The sequence below is a fragment of the Ostrea edulis genome, chromosome 6 (assembly GCF_947568905.1).
Source record: "Ostrea edulis chromosome 6, xbOstEdul1.1, whole genome shotgun sequence".
Lineage (NCBI taxonomy): Eukaryota > Metazoa > Mollusca > Bivalvia > Ostreida > Ostreidae > Ostrea > Ostrea edulis.
The window spans coordinates 86835155-86855993 of NC_079169.1; the positions used below are offsets into that span (position 1 = coordinate 86835155).

The following is a 20839-nucleotide window of genomic DNA, read 5'->3' on the forward strand; positions in this document are numbered from 1 at the left end:
GTCAATGTTTAGGTTTTTCATTAGATCCACCTACGAGATCTCGCGATAACAAGCATGGCGGAGCAGACGAAGAATTTTGCATGCTGTACATTATATTTAATGAAAAACACCTTTATTAGACATGCCCGAGCACAAAGTTGGTACTCCTTTTGGTGTAAACAACATTTGGGACTAATACACAGAGTTTATTATCGGTTATTCATAAAATTATTTTGCACCATTACGGAGATCCTATGGAATTGTAGCCCTATCCCGAAAACGTCAGAATTAAAAAAATTGGATAGGTCTACATTATTGCAGCTAAGATATTGCCCTGATAATTTAGTCAAAGGCTTCCTCTCGGAGGAAGACAATTGCAGTTAACATTTCAGCTGGATTGGCGCACAATGACCTACAGCACTTTAGGGGTAGAAGTAGGTCAAACAGTTTTCCAGATTGTTTTTGGTATGGTCATAGGTATTGCTCTGAAATTTAGTCACAACCTCACTGTCAGAGAAATACATAATCAGTTCACATTTCAACTTAATTGGTGCACCATAACCTACAGTCTACTTTTAGGGCTATAAGTAGATCAAATGGTTTCCTGGACTTTTTATCATCATAGATAGATATTGCACAAACATTTTGTTTCAACCTCACTCTCGGAGAAATACATAATCATTTCACATGTCAGATGGATTGGTGCACCATGACCCACTTTAAGGCTTTTTTTATTCAGAAAGTGTGTTGTATCAATTCAGAGTGCACAATGTGCTTTCAGGTTGAATTTCACTGTCCGACGGGCGTATATTGTACCGTTTGCGGCACTCTTGTTCCATCAGTATGAAGGAAAACAGAAGTGTTAAATGAAAGTGAAGACAACGAACAGTGATCAATGAAAAAGTGGAAATATCGATCAGTGATTAATATCATAATTCTTATAAAAAGAATACAAAATGTAAGCAGGGCTAGCATGGACGCCTGGACACACCAGAAGTAGAAGCAGATACTTAGGAGAAGTACGCATTCCCCGTTGACCGGTTACACCCACCATGACCCTATATTTCGATCAGCTAAACGGTCTAACAATTGGTATTAAACACACAAGACAGCATTTAATCTATTGACAAGATGTATTTGCAAATTTTTAAAATTCATCATAACAACCACAGAATTTCCGAAATACTGACTTCACACGAGACTGTTGAAACCCCTGTAACATCAACTTAGTTTTCAGTTGTTTGTCTCGATTTGAAAATTGATCATGCTTTCACACATCGAGTCAGTTGAAAGCCATGATATGCAGGTGATAATGGAATATTGCTACATAGATATGAGAAGTTAATAATGGAGACGTTGATGTCAATCCGTTTGTCATAAACTTGTTAACGTCTATGTTCAATAAAATACCCAAATATGGAGCAGATATGGAGGACTGTGCGGTGTATTTTATCTCACGTTCACTGAAATACATCGAATCAACTTATAGATCTATGAAAATGGCTATTGTTAAGCAGAAGATAACGAACAGTGATCAATCTCACAATCAGGGACTATATTGATTGATTGATTTTTTCCGCCACACTCAACAATTTTTCAGTTATATGGTGGCGCCCAGTGTTTATTGGTGGAAGAGAGAACCCAGATGCAATGTACTTGGGAAGAAACCACCCACCTTCCGAAAGTACACTGGGAAACTTTCTCACTTACCGGCGCGAGCGGGATTCGAACCCGCGCCTACAGAGGTGAGAGGCTGTGTGATTTTGAGCGCGATGCTCTAACCACTCGGCCATGGAGGCCCCTTCAAGGACTATAAAAATGTATAACTTAGAGTAGGGCAAACATAGACCCTTGGATATACCAGAGATGGGATCAGGTGCTTAGGAGGAGTAAGCATCCCCTGTCGACCTGTCACACCACCGTGAGCCCTATATATCAATTGGGTAAACAGAGTAATCCGTAGTCAAAACTAGTCTGTAAAGAACGGTCTCAATTGGTTATGAAACATGTCAGACAGCATTTTACCCTATATGAACTGTGGAAGATTCTGTGGTGTCCTTTATTTTGAGTTCACTGGGATATATCGAATCGACAAATGAATGAAAATGATTATTGTAAACGTCGTCACTGTATCTAAATGTCGGGCTGAAGCTTTAGGTCACAGCAAAAGGTGTTCTTCTACTCATGTAAAAGGGTGTAAGTGAATTCCGCCTTATTGAAATGCTGAAACAGAATGCGAAAACAGATCAATTAATAAAGGAGCACAATTTTTGTTCGATCATAGGAATTCCTATAGACTGTTGGTAGACCTGAACAAGGACTACGGAGATGGTGTCAATGAAAACCCCGCCATCTTTAGTATTAGTGCTTATGTATAGAATTCCTCTAAAAAAATTGATTTATTTTGAGAAAAGTTTTGCAATTTAAAATTTACTGAACGTTCTTCAGAATTTTTGTGAATTCACATTTGATTTACACCACCTCTCGGATGTGTTTCGTGTTCACAGCAGTAAATATTTCGTAAGGATTAAAGATAGGGTTTGTTAGAACTGAATCCTACAATTTATCTCTGTTGCGGTTTTTGTGAAGGTTTGGAATGCAGTACAGGTATAGTAACTCATATCCATTCATCACATGGATTCGGAAAACAAATATGTTTGAAAGTTTAAAAAATAGATTTTGTATTCACAACTCTTTTTTTTTATTAAACAAAGGTTACACCTTTATAGTAAAGTTGAATGCCTTTTCCAAAGCTTATTCTTTTTGCTTGAACCATTGTAGGAAAACAAGAAAAACTTCAGCTGAGTGATTGTGCCATTTATTGTCCAGATAAATGACCAAGAGTGAACAAAAGCACATATAATATACAATTAACAACGCTAATGTAAATTAATAGCTTGGATAAGGTCAAATGATGAATAATTTAAACTTTGATATGTTACATTGCAAATTGGTGCCTATCCCAGGTATTGTTTCATGTAGAAGATGATTACAATGTTTGTGTAACAAGAAAGTGGCGTACACAAAAAAGCCACAAGGCATGCTAAATGCTTGCATGACGCATGCAGCGCCACCCAAGGAAAGGGGTACAAAAGGTTTTCCAAGAAAAGGAGATATTGGCGCAAATTATTTGGTTGATTATAGTAAGACTACACATACAGCATTGTATAGAACTTAAGCCTGTTATATGAATACAAATTGATGTATACATACTGGTGCATAAATAACAATGTGTACCTCAATGACTAAATAAAAATCTCATGTATATAGTTCCATGCATATGTAGAAAGATTAAGGGGGAAAATATGTTGTTATATATGAGCAGCTATATGCTGACCTCATGAATATTAGTTCACAGTCTAAGTAACACATATCAGAGCAAAACTATACTGATGACTGATTACAATTATACAGTTTATATAAGCAGCCATATGCTGCCCTCATATCATTTCAAGCTGAATCTTACTGAGTTGATGACTACGAAGGGTTTACTAATTATAGAGCAGCCATATATATGCTGACCTCATGTCCCAATTCATAAAACTGATAATAAAACAATATATAAAAAAGCTTTAATATAAAACATTTCACGAGCCATGAAATTTTATTGATCATAGCTATAAGGATAGAAAATGAAGTTAATTCTTTATATGCATTGTAGTACTAGTTTTAGGATGGATATATTGTCAGAATGGGTTAAAAGCATAAGAGGAATCTTAAAATCCCGCATTAGACATATTAAATCAAAAGTACGTATCATCCATCCTTCTGTGTTTAGTAAACCAGAAGTGATAAAAGAATTAGGGGACCGGTCAACATTTATTGGAGGGTTGGGACCGGTGCATTCCATATTTCCATTTTTTAAAAACCCTTTGTCCTATCTTCTAAAAATACCAAAGAAGTTGCTGTCCTATATCAAATGTGTAATTAAAAAGTGTGTGTTCTATCTAATAAATAAATATATATACATACATGTATATGTATGTATGATTAAACACCATTTTTACTTCATTTTAAAAATCTCTGGAGTTCTTCATAATTGTCTCTCCAGTTATATCAGCTGAGGGATTCAAGCTCCTAAGTCGACCGGTCACACCACCCTCCGTGAGCCCTACTTCTTGATAAGGTAAACGGAGTTATCCGTAGTCAAAATCAGTGTGCCAAGAACGATCTAACACTCGGTATGAAACTATTCAGACAGCATTTGACACAATGATAGGTTGTAATGGCAAACTATCAAATTATTAAAGATGTGTTTAGGCTTGAGTTAAGTTCTGGTGTGTATCTTTCAAGTTATGACCAACATGATATACCATTTTTATGTTCTATGATTGAAATCCATACTCCATGCAAAACTTACATGTGATTTTTGAAATTTTATTCACAACTGAATATTTCTTTTGTGATTTTTGATTACATGTTTTGATATTAAAAAATTTCAAAGGTGCAGTATTTCATTGCAAATTGTCTCTAGTATATTCAACTTGGACATGAAATAAAGCATGCATACAATTCAGTATTATTGTTTGTAAGATAGTCGAATTAAACGTTTTAAATACTTTATAATATATTTTGTTCATTGATACATTTGCAAAACATAATATAGCTGCCCTATCAGTGTTGAAAATAAAAAAAAGTTGGAGTCCTATCAGTATGTAAGTCAAAATAAATGTGTGTCCTATTGCATTTTGCACGGGTCCCAACCCTCCAATGAATATTGACCGGTCCCTAGGTCGGTTACTGAGGAATATGTTTTCGTTCCAGCTGACAAAGCTTGTAACAAGGTGAAGATAACGAACAGTGATCAATCTCATAACTCCTACAAGCAATACAAAATAGATAGTTGGGCAAACACGGACCCCTGGACACACCAGAGATGGGATCATGTGCCTAGGAGGAGTAAGCATCCCCTGTTGACCGGTCACACCCGCCGTGAGCCCCATATCCTGATCAGGTAAACGGAGTTATCCGCAGTCAAAATCAATGTGCCAAGAACAGCTTAACAATCGGTATGAAACACGTCAGACAGCATTTGACCCAATGCGAGGTTGTATTGACGAACTAGATCGTTATAACGACCATAGAATTTGCGAAATGCTGACTTCAATCGAGACTGTTGAAATCCCTGTACCATCAACTTGTTTGTCAGTAGCTTACCTCGATTTAAAAACTGACTATACCCAGAACAAGCTCTTGCATATCGAATCAGTTGAGATATATAAACACCATATGCAGGTGATAATGGAATATTGCTACATAAATATGGGAAGTTGACGATGGAGAAGCTGAAATCATCCCGTTTGTCATACATTTGAGTTGTTAGTTTGCCGTTAATGTCTACTTTCAATAAAATATCTAAGTATGAAGCAGAAGTGGACGACTCTGTGGTGTCCTTTATTTCGAGCTCACAGGGATATACATTCTCTTTCTTTGTAAGGCTCATTATTACAACTGTATTTTAAACGAACTTGGCAGTAATTCCACTTTCGGTAATCGTGCCTATACTCCAACTGCCCTTTCAAAAGATGAAATTCTTTAAAACCATGCTTCAGTTTTAGACACATTTAATTTCCCAGTCAATGGGTCGAATGAATATGAGTTTCCGTACCTATACTGGATTCCTAAACTACATAAAAACCCTTGCACAGATACATTGCCGGATCCAGTAAGTGCTCTACCAAGCCCCTATATTTTCTCCTCACGAAAATAAAAACAGCTGTGAAGGAGAAACTTCAAACTTACTGTGCCACTACATAAGCCAGAGGTGGTGTTAATCAAATGGGGATTCTAAAATTTTTTAAAGAACTGTTAGTAAACTTGAAATCGCAAAACTTTTTCCAATTCAATAACATCAAAACCTACAACTTTTCAACACTTTACAGGACCACTCCTCGTAATGAATTAAAGACTAGACTTTTTGACATTATAGATAGTTGCTTCTTCAACAAAAATGGAAAATATTCATATCTAGTGATTAGTCATCCAAAACATTACTTTGTTAATGACCACTCTGATTCCACGCACGAGTACTATGAAGTTGAAATAAAAAATATTCTAGAGTTCGTCATTGACAATATCGTCGTGGTCTTTGGTGATCAGGTCTTCCAACAGTCTGTTGGATTCCAATGGGCACGAATTGTTCTCCTTTGTTAGTTGACCTGTTTTTATATTCATATGAAGCAGAATTTATTAAAAAACTTCTACGTAAGAAGTAAAAATCTCTTGCTGTGGCCGTCAATTCGACATTTAGATATATCGACGACGTTGTGTCTATTAACGTAGTTCCACACTCCTGTGACGTCATAGGATTTTGCAAAGTCAATGATTTAATGACAGGAACATAAATTTTGTTGGAATCTTTTTCAATAGTTATTGTAAAAAATCTTGTTAGCCATAAAATATTTCTAAAGTCTCAGTTATATTTAAATAGTCAATGATATGTTTCAAAATATTGAATCCAAGGACAATAACTCTGTTTTCATTAAATTATTTATCAAGTCCATAATGCGATAGATTTTCTTTATTTTTGACAAACATTTTACCAAGGTGATAAGGAATCATTATCTGTGTCTTTTCATGAAATTACATAAAATTTTAATCCCGAGTGATTTTAAATAGCTCAGCTGTGTGGTGCCAGACTTCAGTTTTTTTATGGAGGTATACATAATCTGGAAGCTATAGATTTGAAATTATTAAGGAAAGGTATGGATTTTTCCCCATAAATAACTATAACAAATGTAACTCTACTAATATAAACAGAAAAAATTATATGTAAACCATGCTATAAGGAAAATGCGTCCACATTTGTTCGTTTTTTAACATTTTGGAGAATAACGCTAATTCAATAATTTTGCACATATTATTCTAAAACTTGATGAACATATTGAAAATGACATGTGTTGTAGTTATTGACATGTTTCCCGATAAATAAATGCAATTCAAAAAATATTTTGTTGTTTTTATATTAAAATTACAACAAATAACCGTTTCCAATGAATTTCATAAAAATCTACATCGGGGTATATGACTTTAATGGTGTATGTAATGAAAATTAGTATGGAAATCCTTAACTGTTTTGCCTTTTTTCATTACTCTGAATGTTAATTTATTGATTCCAAACCAAAAAAAAATGCTACATAAACCCCAAAAATCCAGGACTAAGGACCCACCTTAACAATAATAATTTTCATTCATATGTCGATTCGATATATCCCTGTGAGCTCGAAATAAAAGACACCACAGAGTCGTCCACTTCTGCTTCATACCTAGATATTTTATTGAAAGTAGACATTAATGGCAAACTGACAACTCTACTTGATGATAAATGGGATGATTTCAACTTCTCCATCGTCAACTTCCAATATTTATGTAGGAATATTCCATTATAACCTGCATCAGGTGTTTATATCTCTCAACTGATTCGATACGCAAGAGCTTGTTCTGCATGATTGATTGATTGATTATACAATATACCTGGGAAGAGACCACCGACCTTCCGAAAGTAAACTGGGAAACTTCTCATTTGCCGGCGCGAGCGGGATTCGAACCCGCGCCGACAGAGGTGAGATGTTCTGCGTGTGGTCAGTTTTTAAATCGAGGCAAGCTCCTGACAAACAAGTTGATGGTACAGGGGTTTCAACAGTCTCGATTGAAGTCAGTATTTCGCAAATTCCATTGCCGTTATAACGATGTAGTTCGTCAATACAACCTACCATTGGGTCAAATGCTGTCTAACGTGTTTCATACCGATTGTTAGGCCGTTCTTGGCACACTGATTTTGGCTACAGATAACTCCGTTTACCTGATCCGGATATAGGGCTAACGGCGGGTATTACCGGTCGACAGGGGATGTTTACTCCTCCTAGGCATCTGATCCCACCTCTGGTGTGTCCAGGTATCCGTGTTTGCCTAACTATCTATTTTGTATTGTTTATAGGAGTTATGGGATTGATCACTGTTCGTTATCTTCGCCTTTCATCCGTGTCATAGTAAACGCTGGCATTATATAAATTCCTCACTGCTACGATCCTGGTCGCAATCAAAGGTAGAAATTTGACATTTCATATTCAACTGAAGTCGTCTCTAAGTGAATGACCGAAGATACGTACTACAGTATAAACTAAACTTGTTCGATATTTTTTACTCTTCTTCGTCTACGAACGTTTGAATTAAGAATGTAAATAAATGGATGCACATTTTGAATTTTTGAATTCCGATTTTGAGGGAATTTGCATTTTCAATTTCTTAGCCTTTGTACAAGCAAACTGGCTTTTTTACAAATCAAAGGGTGATAACCCAAAACTGTATTTTTGGACATTTTCGTTCAATGTAAAACTTCGTGTATGAGATAAATCTAGCGGCAAACACATGGGATATTTAAGATGGAATGATGTACCTGGTGAAAGACCGAATATAATTAACCCCCTCGTTTCCACAGAAACTAGGATCAACCGGGCGTCCAATGCCCGTTTGGAAACGATTCTACATTTTTTGGGGTTCATTGTATATGCTAGAGGTGAAAGAGCGACAATCCGTATAATTATGAATCTTTTCTTGACGACAAATCAACATGGCCCACAGCTCATAGGTTTTTAAAGTTTTATGTTCTAAGAAATTTCTTTTCAAAAAATTAAAAGACAAAGGCATAGTTTAATAATGTACCTTTACAAGCGTTCCTACTTTAGATCATAAGACAGTAATATGACGGAAAATTTCTTTGATATTCTCATCAAGACATGCTACATACAATTTATTCCGATTACTCAGTAAGGGATTGGAATTTTTACTGAGTAAAATGTAAAATAAGAATAATAATTATCATGGTGTATGGGTCAGGTTTGCTCAAACTATAACCCAAGGGGTTCAAAAGAAGGCATACTATATATACATGTGTGTGTGTGTGTGTGTGTGTGTGTGTGTGTGTGTGTGTGTGTGCATATATATAGGTATGTACAGCGTATGTATGTATTCCGTAAATTCCAATAAATATGTTGAGACTTCCCCATAATAAACTTTCTCACGGAAGTCTGGCTCTAGAATGAGACTCCCCTGGAAAGTGAGAATTCTCTTGAGGGAAATTCTGCTCATATATATATATAGGTATGTACAGTGTATGTATGTATTCCGTAAATTCCAATAAATATGTTGAGACTTCCCCATAATAAACTTTCCCACGGAAGTCTGGCTCTAGAATGAGACTCCCCTGGAAAGTGAGAATTCTCTTGAGGGAAATGCTGCTCACAGCTTGACAGCGCTCTACGATTACCTAGGATGTCACTGCGCAACCGGGAAGGTCAGAGTTCAATTCTCCATCCCGGCAACACGTCAAACCTATGATGTTTAACATAGGTAGTGACTGTTCCTTCGTCAACCGCCTGGTATTAGATGCAAAACTCGCAGCTCTTTGGGATATGACCTTAAAACGCAGATCTCATTTTACGGTAGCCCTGGCACGATGAAGAATCCTCACTGCTATGGCCTTGAGCGACAAAATTTGTAACATGACTCAGAAGTTCTCACATGGGACGTAAAACAAGATACAAAGTTCCACTCCGAACTAGAGTTTCGGGGGCAAGACTTGCTCAACAAATAATTATACTTCCTCCATAGCGACACCCCCCCCCCACCGGAAGTCTGGCTTTAAAGTGAGACTCCTCCCGAAAGTTTGGTTCTAAAGTGAAGACCCCCCCCCCCCCATCGTGGTTAGTTATGCTCTAGGTCAAGAAACTTCTCTCTCTCTCTCTCTCTCTCTCTCTCTCTCTCTCTCTCTGCAGATAATTTCATATCGAAACTTTCAAACTGAGAGGAGAGAGTGAAGGATCTTAAACTCTTCTTCAAACTGAAACTGCTGAAAGTTCTCCCGCCTCTGTACGCATATGTGTACACGTAGAAGTAATGCTTTGCAGTTATTAAACTCACACAGTTTTAACCCCAAAAGCAATGTAGTCGACTGTGGTAAATTATATTTCAGCATGATGGCAGTTACTTTCAGATAGTATGTTATGTGCATATTATTCCCTCATTATTATCTACTAATTATTACGATATTTCAGACTTTCATCAGGATTATTGTGCTAGTATTAGAATACTCTGGCGATTGAAAAGGTCAACATCTCTTACAAGATATTTTAATCTCTCTAAATAGGTGCGCGGACGATACATATTTTATTAACGGTATCCTAATTTACTCCGATTCAAATTTAAAGCCCCGCAAAGAAACCGCTTATTCAAATATGAATAAAACTTCATACGAGTATTAAATGACTGTGATTTATCTAGCGTATGAATATTAGACTGGCAGGCAGTCCTGTAAACTACTATAAAACCTTGCAAATTCACATGTAAAACTAGTAAACAGGGTATAAGATAAAAAATAAACATAGGATCTCTTATGGTTACGTCACAGGGGCTAAACCCGTTTTAGACCCGAACTCTGTGATACCATAACATAGAAAGGGTCTAACTCTGACCCAGATAAAAAAAACTAACCAGTCGCTTCAAATGCCTAAAAAATCTTAAATTGGGTACACTATGCGTAATTTGTCGTTTTCCTTGCATAGTTTACGTTCGATTACATGAGAATATATAAGATTTTTTTCAAAAGAATTTTGGAGAATCTCGCCCGTGGATCTCTCGAATTTCTTTTATATTTCTCACTGTAAATTGAAGATAAAACGATGAAATATCACAAGCTTTAATATAACCCTTATGTAAACAACATTTAAAAAAGTGCAATCTATTTAAGAAACCTGATGCCTTACTGAGCAGTATGAACGGTTTATTGATTGATTGTATATTGTTTAGCGTCCCTCTCGAGAATATTTCACTCATATAGAGACGTCACCACTGCCGGTGAAGGCCTGCAAAATTTCGGCCTATGCTCGGCGCTTACGGCCTTTGAGCAGGGAGCGATCTTTATCGTGCCACACCTGCTGTGACACTGGACCTCGATTTTTGCGGTCTCGTCCGAAGGACCGCCCCATTTAGTCGCCTCTTACGACAAGCAAGGGGTACTGAGGACCTATTCTAACCCGGATCTCCACGGGATTTGTGTATTTGGAAGAAGTCCACCACATTCACGTTATTTATTTCTTTGTAGACTAGTCAAACCTACATTGTATATATTATCATTGCATCCAGTGACATTATTGTCTACAAAAAGGGGTACTTATTCATTTTGCATTTTCTACATGCAACTTTCCATGCATCATACAAATAATTATGTGATTCATCATCAGCGAATTAATGAAGTTGGAAAGTATCTGACTAATGATATTAAGTATCAATTCATTGTTTAAAGTCTATATGGTGTTCACTTTTCATTTACACGAAATACACTACATGTGGACAGAAATAGATTATTGAAGAACTCTCTAAACTTAAGTCAATAACTCCATTGAGGTAGTTTTGGGTGGTCATTACTCATAAATTTTGGTATCTATTTAAAGTAATTGTAAAACGGCGTGTGATTGGCTGATAGAGTTAACCTATGTAATAGAATTCCTGATGTGATATCTGTATGGCATCAGACATACAGGTACTTATGCTGCATATTGGTTTTCTTCTAACTAGGGATAGGAAATGAAAAGTTCACAAAGTAGCACGTGTCCAATAGAAATCCCCAACCGCTTCACGATAATTTTTTATTAAACCGCCTGATATCTTCAAAGAATATTGTCTATTTGGACTTTTGGAATATTTTCTGTCAATATTAACTAAGCTTAATTCCTTATATTCCAACCACTTAGAACCAAGACATAGGGATTTATTTCTAGGGTACGAATTTCAATAATTAATTACTTGGATTCTTAGACGTATGTAGTTACTGGTTTCAGTCTGAAGACATGGCTGATTTCTTGATAATCGATCCAACATGAATTCGTGTCTCGCTAATTTAAAGCACAGGACTACCTTTATCTACCACAGGTCCAAACAATGATAAGAACGAAAATGCTAAAGTTTGTTTAATGGTGTATATATGTAGATTATTAACAATATGGATAACAATATTTTTTTTAAATGATACCAATACAAACAATTGGATGTATAGAAATCACATCACTGGGTGGTAGCTTTCACGTCGAACTCCCATCTTTGATGAATACTTGCATGTAATGACTATCGTTAAACCTTGCACATATAGCTCATTGAGTTGTGAACGTGAATTCGGTAGCTCTATAGAAAATACATAATACATATTTATGTGTAAACATATCACAGAGCATGTAAAAATTGGAATAATACAGAGAAAGCTAAAAACAAAGGTATCCTATTTTACAAATAACATAATACAATTTGTAAATAACGTCTGCTGTCCTTCAAGGAGCAGACGCCCTCATCTTCTGTCGCCTGGTGGGACTTTTGAATTTACTGTCAAAACTGAATGAACCAGTTGGGGTACAGGTGGTGCTAATCAAATGTTTGACGTCCGGTCTCTTAAAGTATCCGAGGCAATGTTGGTCATGTGACGCGTCATAAACAGGGATGATGTCTTTGTATTTTGTGCGCTTCTTCTCTGTAATGATTGCGTCATTCACAAACGTATGTTCCCTAGCCCGAATTTCTTCAATGGTGGGAGTACCTTTACACCGACGTCGGTGGCTAAGTTTGTTCAGGTTTCTGACATTTGCCTGACTTCGTCTTAATTCCTAGTTTGTTGAAGAAGAAAAATCATAAATTACAATGAAATGGAACTTGAGCTAAACTGAGTTTTACTGAACAAGTAATATCACACATTTGAATAATTCGAAGTTGTGATATCACCTATTCATCTTTTTATTTGGTGAGATCCCCTATCTAAATACATGTATGTAGATGATATCTCCTATTCAATTAGAAGTGGGGATATCACCGTCTTGAATAGGGACGCTACTTATTCTAATATGTGTTATCTATTCGAATTGAATGGATGATATACCTCTTCCAACGTGTGATAATACAGGTCTATTTTGAATAGGTGATATCAACTTTTGGAATACTTGGCATTGCCTTTGCAAAATATATTCAAATTTAACAACTATTCCTACGACTACATGTTGTACCTAGAGTTGTCACCCATTAATCTCGATCACGAAGACACTTCACTACGCAACTTCCGAGAAACATGTATCAGCTCTTCTGTGATAGAGGTACGTTCAGTGGTCTGTTGAACGCTTGTGTGGGTACAAGATGTATACATATACTATAGACTAGCTATGTAAATACGGATAAAAGTAATGAAAGTGTTAATTTTGTTTTATAGCAGCCGTTGGTATACATTAAACTAACCATATCATTAATAATATTTGATTGAATTAGGCCATTAAATTAAATATGAAATTATTTTTTATTTCCTCTTCTGCACGAGTGATATTTTAATCAAAGAAAAAAAGGTGATTAATCGATTTTTGTTTGAGCTATTTTATTATCAAATACTAATATACTTACTAATATTGTATGTCCCTGCAGTTTGGGTGGTTGAATGATGTCTGATAATCGATCTTTAGACAATATATGTAGGCAGCGATAAGCATTTGTACCCACCGCGTGTGGAAGATAGTATGTTTTGCGTCTCACTGTGCGTAAGAGTTCCACAAAGGGAAAGAACGATTGGGCAACTCGGAAATTGCATATTATACAACCTCTATGACAAGTGTCTGGGTGATAAAGAGAAATTATTAGTTTGAAATTTGTTCTGAATGATTCCATCTTTTTCAAGCATTCAACAGAACTGTTCATGAGAGCAAATGCCTATCTGATGGAAATACAAAAGCCGGCCTGGATACCAAACACGAATGGGTTTTTTTCTGATTTTTTTTTCAAAGCAGCAAAAGAGAATCATCAGTGGATAAATTTTTTGGGTCCACGGCAGAACCAGTAGTGCAGATGCAGTCGAGTTTAAATATGACTAACGACTGGAAATAATATGTAACAAATGTGGTGGAAAATGTGTATTTAAACTAAATAATGAAATGGTTAAATACATGTAAATTAAATTTATTTGCTTTCGAATCATTCACTCTTATAACAAGATTAAACTGATACATTGACCACTGAAAGAATAAGTTTGAATTTATGCAAATCCCATCAAAGTATTCCGATGAATAGCCTTTGAAGATTGTGAAAGAAGAAGGTGGAGTGTCCTCCAAACTGCCAATGCAATAATTAGTCAATGATATTTCTAAAAAGCTCTGACAGTTTCTATAAATTATGTCCACCAAGTAAATATGAAAGGTCAATCCAATGTTCCCTTCACATGCATACATTTGGGAATCAGTGTAAGGCTTCTTTTTAAGGAGGGTAAAACAAACTTATGTATGTGCATATATATATATATATATATATATATATATATATATGTGCACATATATATATATATATATATATATATATATATATAAAGTTTGTATATATGAAATAATGAAATTCAAATCAAAATTACATGAATGTTAAGGATGAAAGGTAAGAATCTAAGGATTGTTTCAAAAATGGTTCTAAATATGTTCATTCATCCATTCCAATCTTTAGTTATTGTCATGGATACATCTTTTAATTTAATGGCTTGTTGTAAATACAGACAATGACATTACAATGACTATTTGTTATGTTTCTCTTCTTGTACTTACAAAATACATGGGCATTGTGGTGGTTGTAAGTCAAATTTCACAGATACAATTTACTATCAAATTGTTACGTAATTTAGAGATTTTGTCCCGCGAAATTAAAACTTTGTACCTTAGTTAAGTCAAATAAAGCGCTACAATTTGATTCTTGTTTGATGTAAGATGTATGCTACTGAAAATAAAAATTTGGCTAGGGAAATACACTGGTATGTTGATTAAAAGACAGTTCACTGGTATGTTGATTAAAAGACAGTTTTACCTTTAAGTTCTGCAGCGTCTCCTGGACCTGCCCACCTAACGGTTTACCATACAAATTCTCTAATCGTCTAATAAGAAAACCGTGATTGCAAGGAAATTTCTTGGCTCTCTCATTCTCTACCTCCCAAACCCTAAGCGTCATTATGAACACTGAGTACTTAAAGACGAGTGCTTCGTGGTTTTTATACCGGTGTTCTACCATGACAACATGTTCGCTCGCACAGTGGGTTTGCCCGATTATTTTGATTGTCACGTCTACCTTCTAAAAGAGCAACGCAGCATCAAGTAGGGAAAATTGAGCACAAAATGACAGTTCTTATCGGCTCGTGGAAAAACAAACATTCTTCATGATTAATTTGAAATGAAATATTTTCCTCACTTTTATCTTCTCAAATACAGAGTATATAGTTTTACAAGCTTGTTTCCGAAGTAAAAATTGATACATAAAATAACTGAAATTTAAAGTAATCAAACTTTATCAAAATTCCAGAGCATTAGAATGTAACTTGAAAGATGTTACTAAACACGAGACCAATAATAACAGACCTTTCATAGAGAGAAAACAAAATTATGCCTGAAAAGGACAACTGTTTAATTTGTGTTGGCAGGGGATTGATATTATTTGTGTTACCTACTCTAGTCGCTATTTACTGGTACTGATTTATCAAATTAAAACACCAGTGACTTCCGCGACTACTTGGAGAATCGAAAGTGTTTGGTTAGAATATCTAATTGCCAAACTTGAAGGGGCAGTAGCTGTGAAAGTGATGACAACTATTAGTTCCTCAAAATTTCTCAACGGCATAGGAATACAAATCAATGGCTAATAAAAATATGTATTCTGAACAAAAGAAAAACCCAATAAAACTACGTTAGATAACTGTTTTTAGTGTAAGGAAATATATAAGGAAGAATTATTGTCTTGCAAGACAATGATTACTACAGTATTTAATCACCAAAATCGCATATTCATATGCCTGTTTTGGGGTTACAAAGCGTATGAAATAATTGAATACTGGTTTTATTACTGAAATATATAAAATAGAAAAATTTTCATTGAGTTCAATTTTGGGGGACAAATTACAGATAATGCCCCTTTAAACGATGCAATACAGAGCGACGTCTCCTATAGAAGTTCCTTCTTTTTGAAAACTGTTCTGTCGAAAGTATAAACTTTCAAACAACATACATATATATCAATTTAAAAAAACTTAAAAATCTTATTTTATATCTAACCTCAAGATGAAAATTCCTCTCCATCATGGCCTTGACTAGCGGAGACTGGAAGTACGCCTGCGCATAGCGATCGCGCACAGCATTATAAGCGGGTATTATAGGCTTTCTACGATTAGTAGCGAATTTTGTGTGTACTCCATCGTTTACAAATCCCTGTTCCATCTTCCTTTTTATTTTCAATGACGGGAGTGGTTTAATTTTTTCTTGAACAATATCCTTCTTCCATAGAGGACTGTTGAATGTAACCCAAGCCATTCTGAAAAAATGAACAATAAAGACAAATATCATCTCATAAAAAAGAATAAGTACTTTAATTGTGATTTAATGTAGGAATTTGTATACAGAACAATTCAAATAATGCTTTCTGATGTTACATGTATTTATATCTGAAACATGGGGAGACATACAAAAACTTCATGCTATAAACTCTCCGTAGATTAATTAATCAGATGGCGGCTTAAAAGATTTAAAACACACTGTTTCAGTTATCAAGTAAACTACCGCAGACTGCAATCAGTTTCTGGGCACTTTTTTCATGAATACGGAAGTAGACACGATAATTGGTTGGAATCAATATTGACGGTGACGCTAGGAGTCGAGAATTGCGTGAGTACAATAAATGCACTATGGGTCCCCATCTACAGTACGAACAGAAAGCATGTACAGAGAGAGATGAGAAGATTATGTAATCTTCTTCTATCAATTAATGTCATACTGAGTCCTTAACAAATATCAGATAATGCAATTAAGTGGACAACATCTCCTATAGCTTTGTTATGACGTCCTGATTCTGCCACAGAGCGTCCGTTGCCCTACTTCCTTTCACATACCCGAACAATTTGACATTTTTGACATTGTAGTTGTTTGAGTCCACGTTCATACTGTGCAAGACGTTTTTTAACATTATTAGAACTAAGCGATATCTGACTTTCTGTAATAGTATCGTAGGAACTTCAGCACGTCATCGGACACCACGCTTATTGTGATCACAAGAACTCTAAGATTAATCTACCCTCCTTTATTTGCATCCACGAGTTTTAAATCTTTAAAGCTGTAACTCGTTTATGAAAATAATTACAAAGTAATTCAAAACAAAACAAAATTGGAAACTTTAGATGATTCATATACACTGTACATAACGTACAAACACATAAACAAGCCAACATACCATTATATCTAAAAGCATTTATCTAAAAGCGTTTTTCTTGTGTATGTTTCAGAGTTTCTGCTCTCAAGAGCCCCAAAGGACTTGGAGATCTGTTCATTAAATGGATTAGTTGTGTACAAAAGAGGGAAACGTGCAATCTGAGGAAAACAGAGAACCATGAAATTGGTGTACTACACGGATTAAAAGATTGTTAAGCCTAGTGAAGTCCTTAGGTGTTGTTGTTTTGACCCCACTAATGCCTCTTGACCAGGCAGGGGCGATAACTTAGAACCACGTATTCCGAACACATGCTGATACTGTTATGTTTATAGGATGCATGGGGACTCTCAGGAGATTTAAAAGAGTTTTTATGAAACCCAAAGCTCTCTCTCTCCTTGTGACACGAGAGATAAGTATTCCTCTGGACTTCGAGGAAGATCGATTGAATTGAAAGGCTAATCCTAAACGGTTTTAGAACGACACCCAAACCACTGGAGAGATTATTTCAGATCATTTTTATTTTTCTATCATTTCAGAGAAATGCGTTCGTTGCTCCGGAATTTATCCCCAAACTTGACCTGTTACAAACAAACGATCTTAATTTCGCAGAACGTCGATTGACATTTGTCATGAAATAAAAACAAGTTAAGTTTCTGTCCTCTTCGTTGTGACATCAAGACGGGTTTTGTCATTCTGTACTTCGTTTTCGTTGGATTCAATCCAGTTTTCATCATTTTGGTATAGTTGGTGTCCATTTTGATTGATATTAAATAATCATGCATTCAAATGAATTGATAATGCCTCTATCTAACTTGGCAAATGTATCATTACAAAAAACTTTATTGTTTATACCCTTTAGTTTGTTACATGTAAAACTTATACGGTGCCAATTTTGATGCACCAGATGCGCATTTCGACAAATAATGTCTCTTCAGTGATGCTCAACCGAAATGTTTGAAATCCGAAATAACTATGAAGCTTTAGAGCTAAATATAGCCAAAAACAGCGTGCCCAAAAAGTGGAGCCAAATTCGTCCAAAGATAAGAGCTATGCATGAGGGAGATAATCCTTAATTTTGAAATGAATTTCTAAATTTTATAACAACAATTAAATATACATCCGTATTTTCAAGCTAGTAACGAAGTACTTAGGTACTGGGCTGTAGAGACCCTCGGGGACTAACAGTCCACCAGCAGAGGCCTCGACCCAGGGGTCATAATGTAAAACTTATACGGTACCAATTTTGATGCACCAGATGCGCATTTCGACAAATAATGTCTCTTCAGTGATGCTCAACCGAAATGTTTGAAATCCGAAATAACTATGAAGCTTTAGAGCTAAATATAGCCAAAAACAGCGTGCCAAAAAAGTGGCATGTATCTGCTGCCAATTCATGTGCAATCGTAGTCTTGCTTTCGTGCAAAGTCTCGAGAGTGAGATTCTGGGGAGAGTGAGGCTAGAGAAATTTAAAATCTATGAGAACAGTAACATGACGAGAACCTCGCAAACCTTAAAGTGGCATTATCTGTAATTTTGTCACCTAAAATTGAATTCAATGAAAATTAATCTATATCATATTTTTCAATGATAACACCAGTATAAAAATTCAAACACTTTTTAACCTCAAAGTTAGCAGGCACATGAATATGTAATTTTGGTGATTAAATAATTATTGTCTTGCAAGACTATACTTCTTCTTTATATATCTCTTTACACTAAAAGCGGTTATCTAACGTAGTTTTATTAGGTTTCTCTTGATTTGATACAAAATAAATGTTTTATTAGTCATTAATATATATTCCTTTGCCATTGAGAGATTTCGAGAGAGAGAAATGGTTGCCATCACTTTTACGGCTAATGCCCTTTTAAATGATTTTGTTCAAACCTTTTGAATACTAAATTATACCAAATCCAAATAGACAGTACTACATGGACATGTAGCATGCATAACGCAGTTACTATTGTGTTATGCGAACACAAAATACTGCATACTGATTACAAGATTAAATTCCGAAATAAATAGTTAAATTAAAAAAAAAAGTTTGGAAAAAGTAATATTGACTGCGATTTCCTTACCTGATGCCTTACAATCGGCAGTGCATGCATCAATTCTCATAGTTTAGCCATCTAATATTTGGTTCTTTTGATAATCATTCTATCTTGTTTCTTGCATATCTCTTAAATAGACCATAGGTTAGTTCCAGTTCTTTCAACTTTATTGAAAGCAATATTTTTTTCTGTATAAATCTAGATAAATTGAAACACTGATATCAGCTGCGACCAGAAGTGTTTCAAGTATAAGTGTATATATTTTTTCAATGTGTCTATCACCAGAGACATATTAGAGATATGTCATCCCTGCCATCACTCAGTGTCCCAAATTACACCGAAAATAATTTTTAAGCTGTGCTCATCGATATCCCTTAATCCTGCCTGATTATCTTTGTCAGATCAAGCACAAAAAGAGGAGCTTGTTTATTATGTAACTGCAATTGAAATTTCGATTATATATCATGTACATTTCTAAATTGGAATAGTTCTGTTGAAATTGTCTTCATTATAGACATGGGTGCCTCGGTTTACCTGGGGGGGTTTCTGTAGGTATCTCTTGACGTATCTTTCTATCAATATTTTAATGTAAATTAGATGATATGTTTACCCATCGCAGTCAAAACTCTTATTTGCATATTACAGTTGTATGGATTATCATCTAGTTTGTCATTTTCAGCTCCTAATGAATTGATTACAGGTACAAGACGCCAATCTGAGTCATTGGAATACAAATAATTGAAGTTGAACCTCTAATTTAGCCATGTGACATTGGTTGTAACCAGTAGAAGCAATTAATACACAATAAATTATCTTACCTGATTTTCACGTGTTTGTTTGAGGTCCCGCCGTCTCGCTGACCGAGGTGCTCTCGGAATAATTCAAATTTGGCTTGTAGCAACTGATATAGAAAAGAAATATGTCCTTCCAGTTAAGAGGCAATGTTGTGTTTAATAGGTAGTTTGAGAATTATAGAAAGCAGAGACATATATATAGGTGTCTCTGTAGAAAGCAAATCTACGATCACCATTTCGGAAAATTATCAAATTGTTTTTCTGCTTTTCAGAAATATCTGCTTTGTTTAATTTCAGCAGATTTTGCTTTGTAAACAATAAATAAAAACGAAATATAAAAACAAAGATTTTTTTTTCTTATTCACATTCTAATCAACAACTGACTTACCGTTCTTTTATACAGTTATGATGCATTGAAAGAGGTTTTTAATACGTATATATCGACTAAAGGTAAGAAGTTTAAAACACATTTCGTCAAATGTCATCGTTTAATCTGAAAAGAAAATAATTATTGGTCACACATCTCGCTCGAATTCGTATGAGTAGCTAATATTGATACATTTAATCCCATAACGGGTGACGGTTGAATGTGTAGTTGAAGTCTTATTTAAACATATTATGATCTGCGAGGGTGTCGGTTAAATTACTCTTCTTTTTGTTCGTGTTTTTTAATAATAGCTTTTCATTTGTAAGGGAATGCGGGAAATTTGTTAAAAGTCAATATTTTCTGATATAATAAACATGAAAATATAAATCAAATACTAATGTACTAAATG

The 20839-nt window shown here is 35.3% G+C and overlaps 1 protein-coding gene across 1 annotated transcript; it reads right to left on the reverse strand.

Moving 5' to 3' along the window:
* Window positions 1–11927: 11927 nt before the first annotated feature.
* On the reverse strand, window positions 11928–19376 carry LOC125645566 (uncharacterized). Its single transcript, XM_056142504.1, has 3 exons — window positions 19297–19376; window positions 16074–16329; window positions 11928–12626 (listed from the first exon to the last, which is right to left on the reverse strand). The coding sequence occupies exons 2-3, from the start codon at window positions 16326–16328 to the stop codon at window positions 12297–12299; spliced, it is 585 nt and encodes a 194-aa protein (XP_055998479.1). The 5' UTR covers window position 16329; window positions 19297–19376; the 3' UTR covers window positions 11928–12296.
* Between the last annotated feature and the right edge of the window lie 1463 nt (window positions 19377–20839).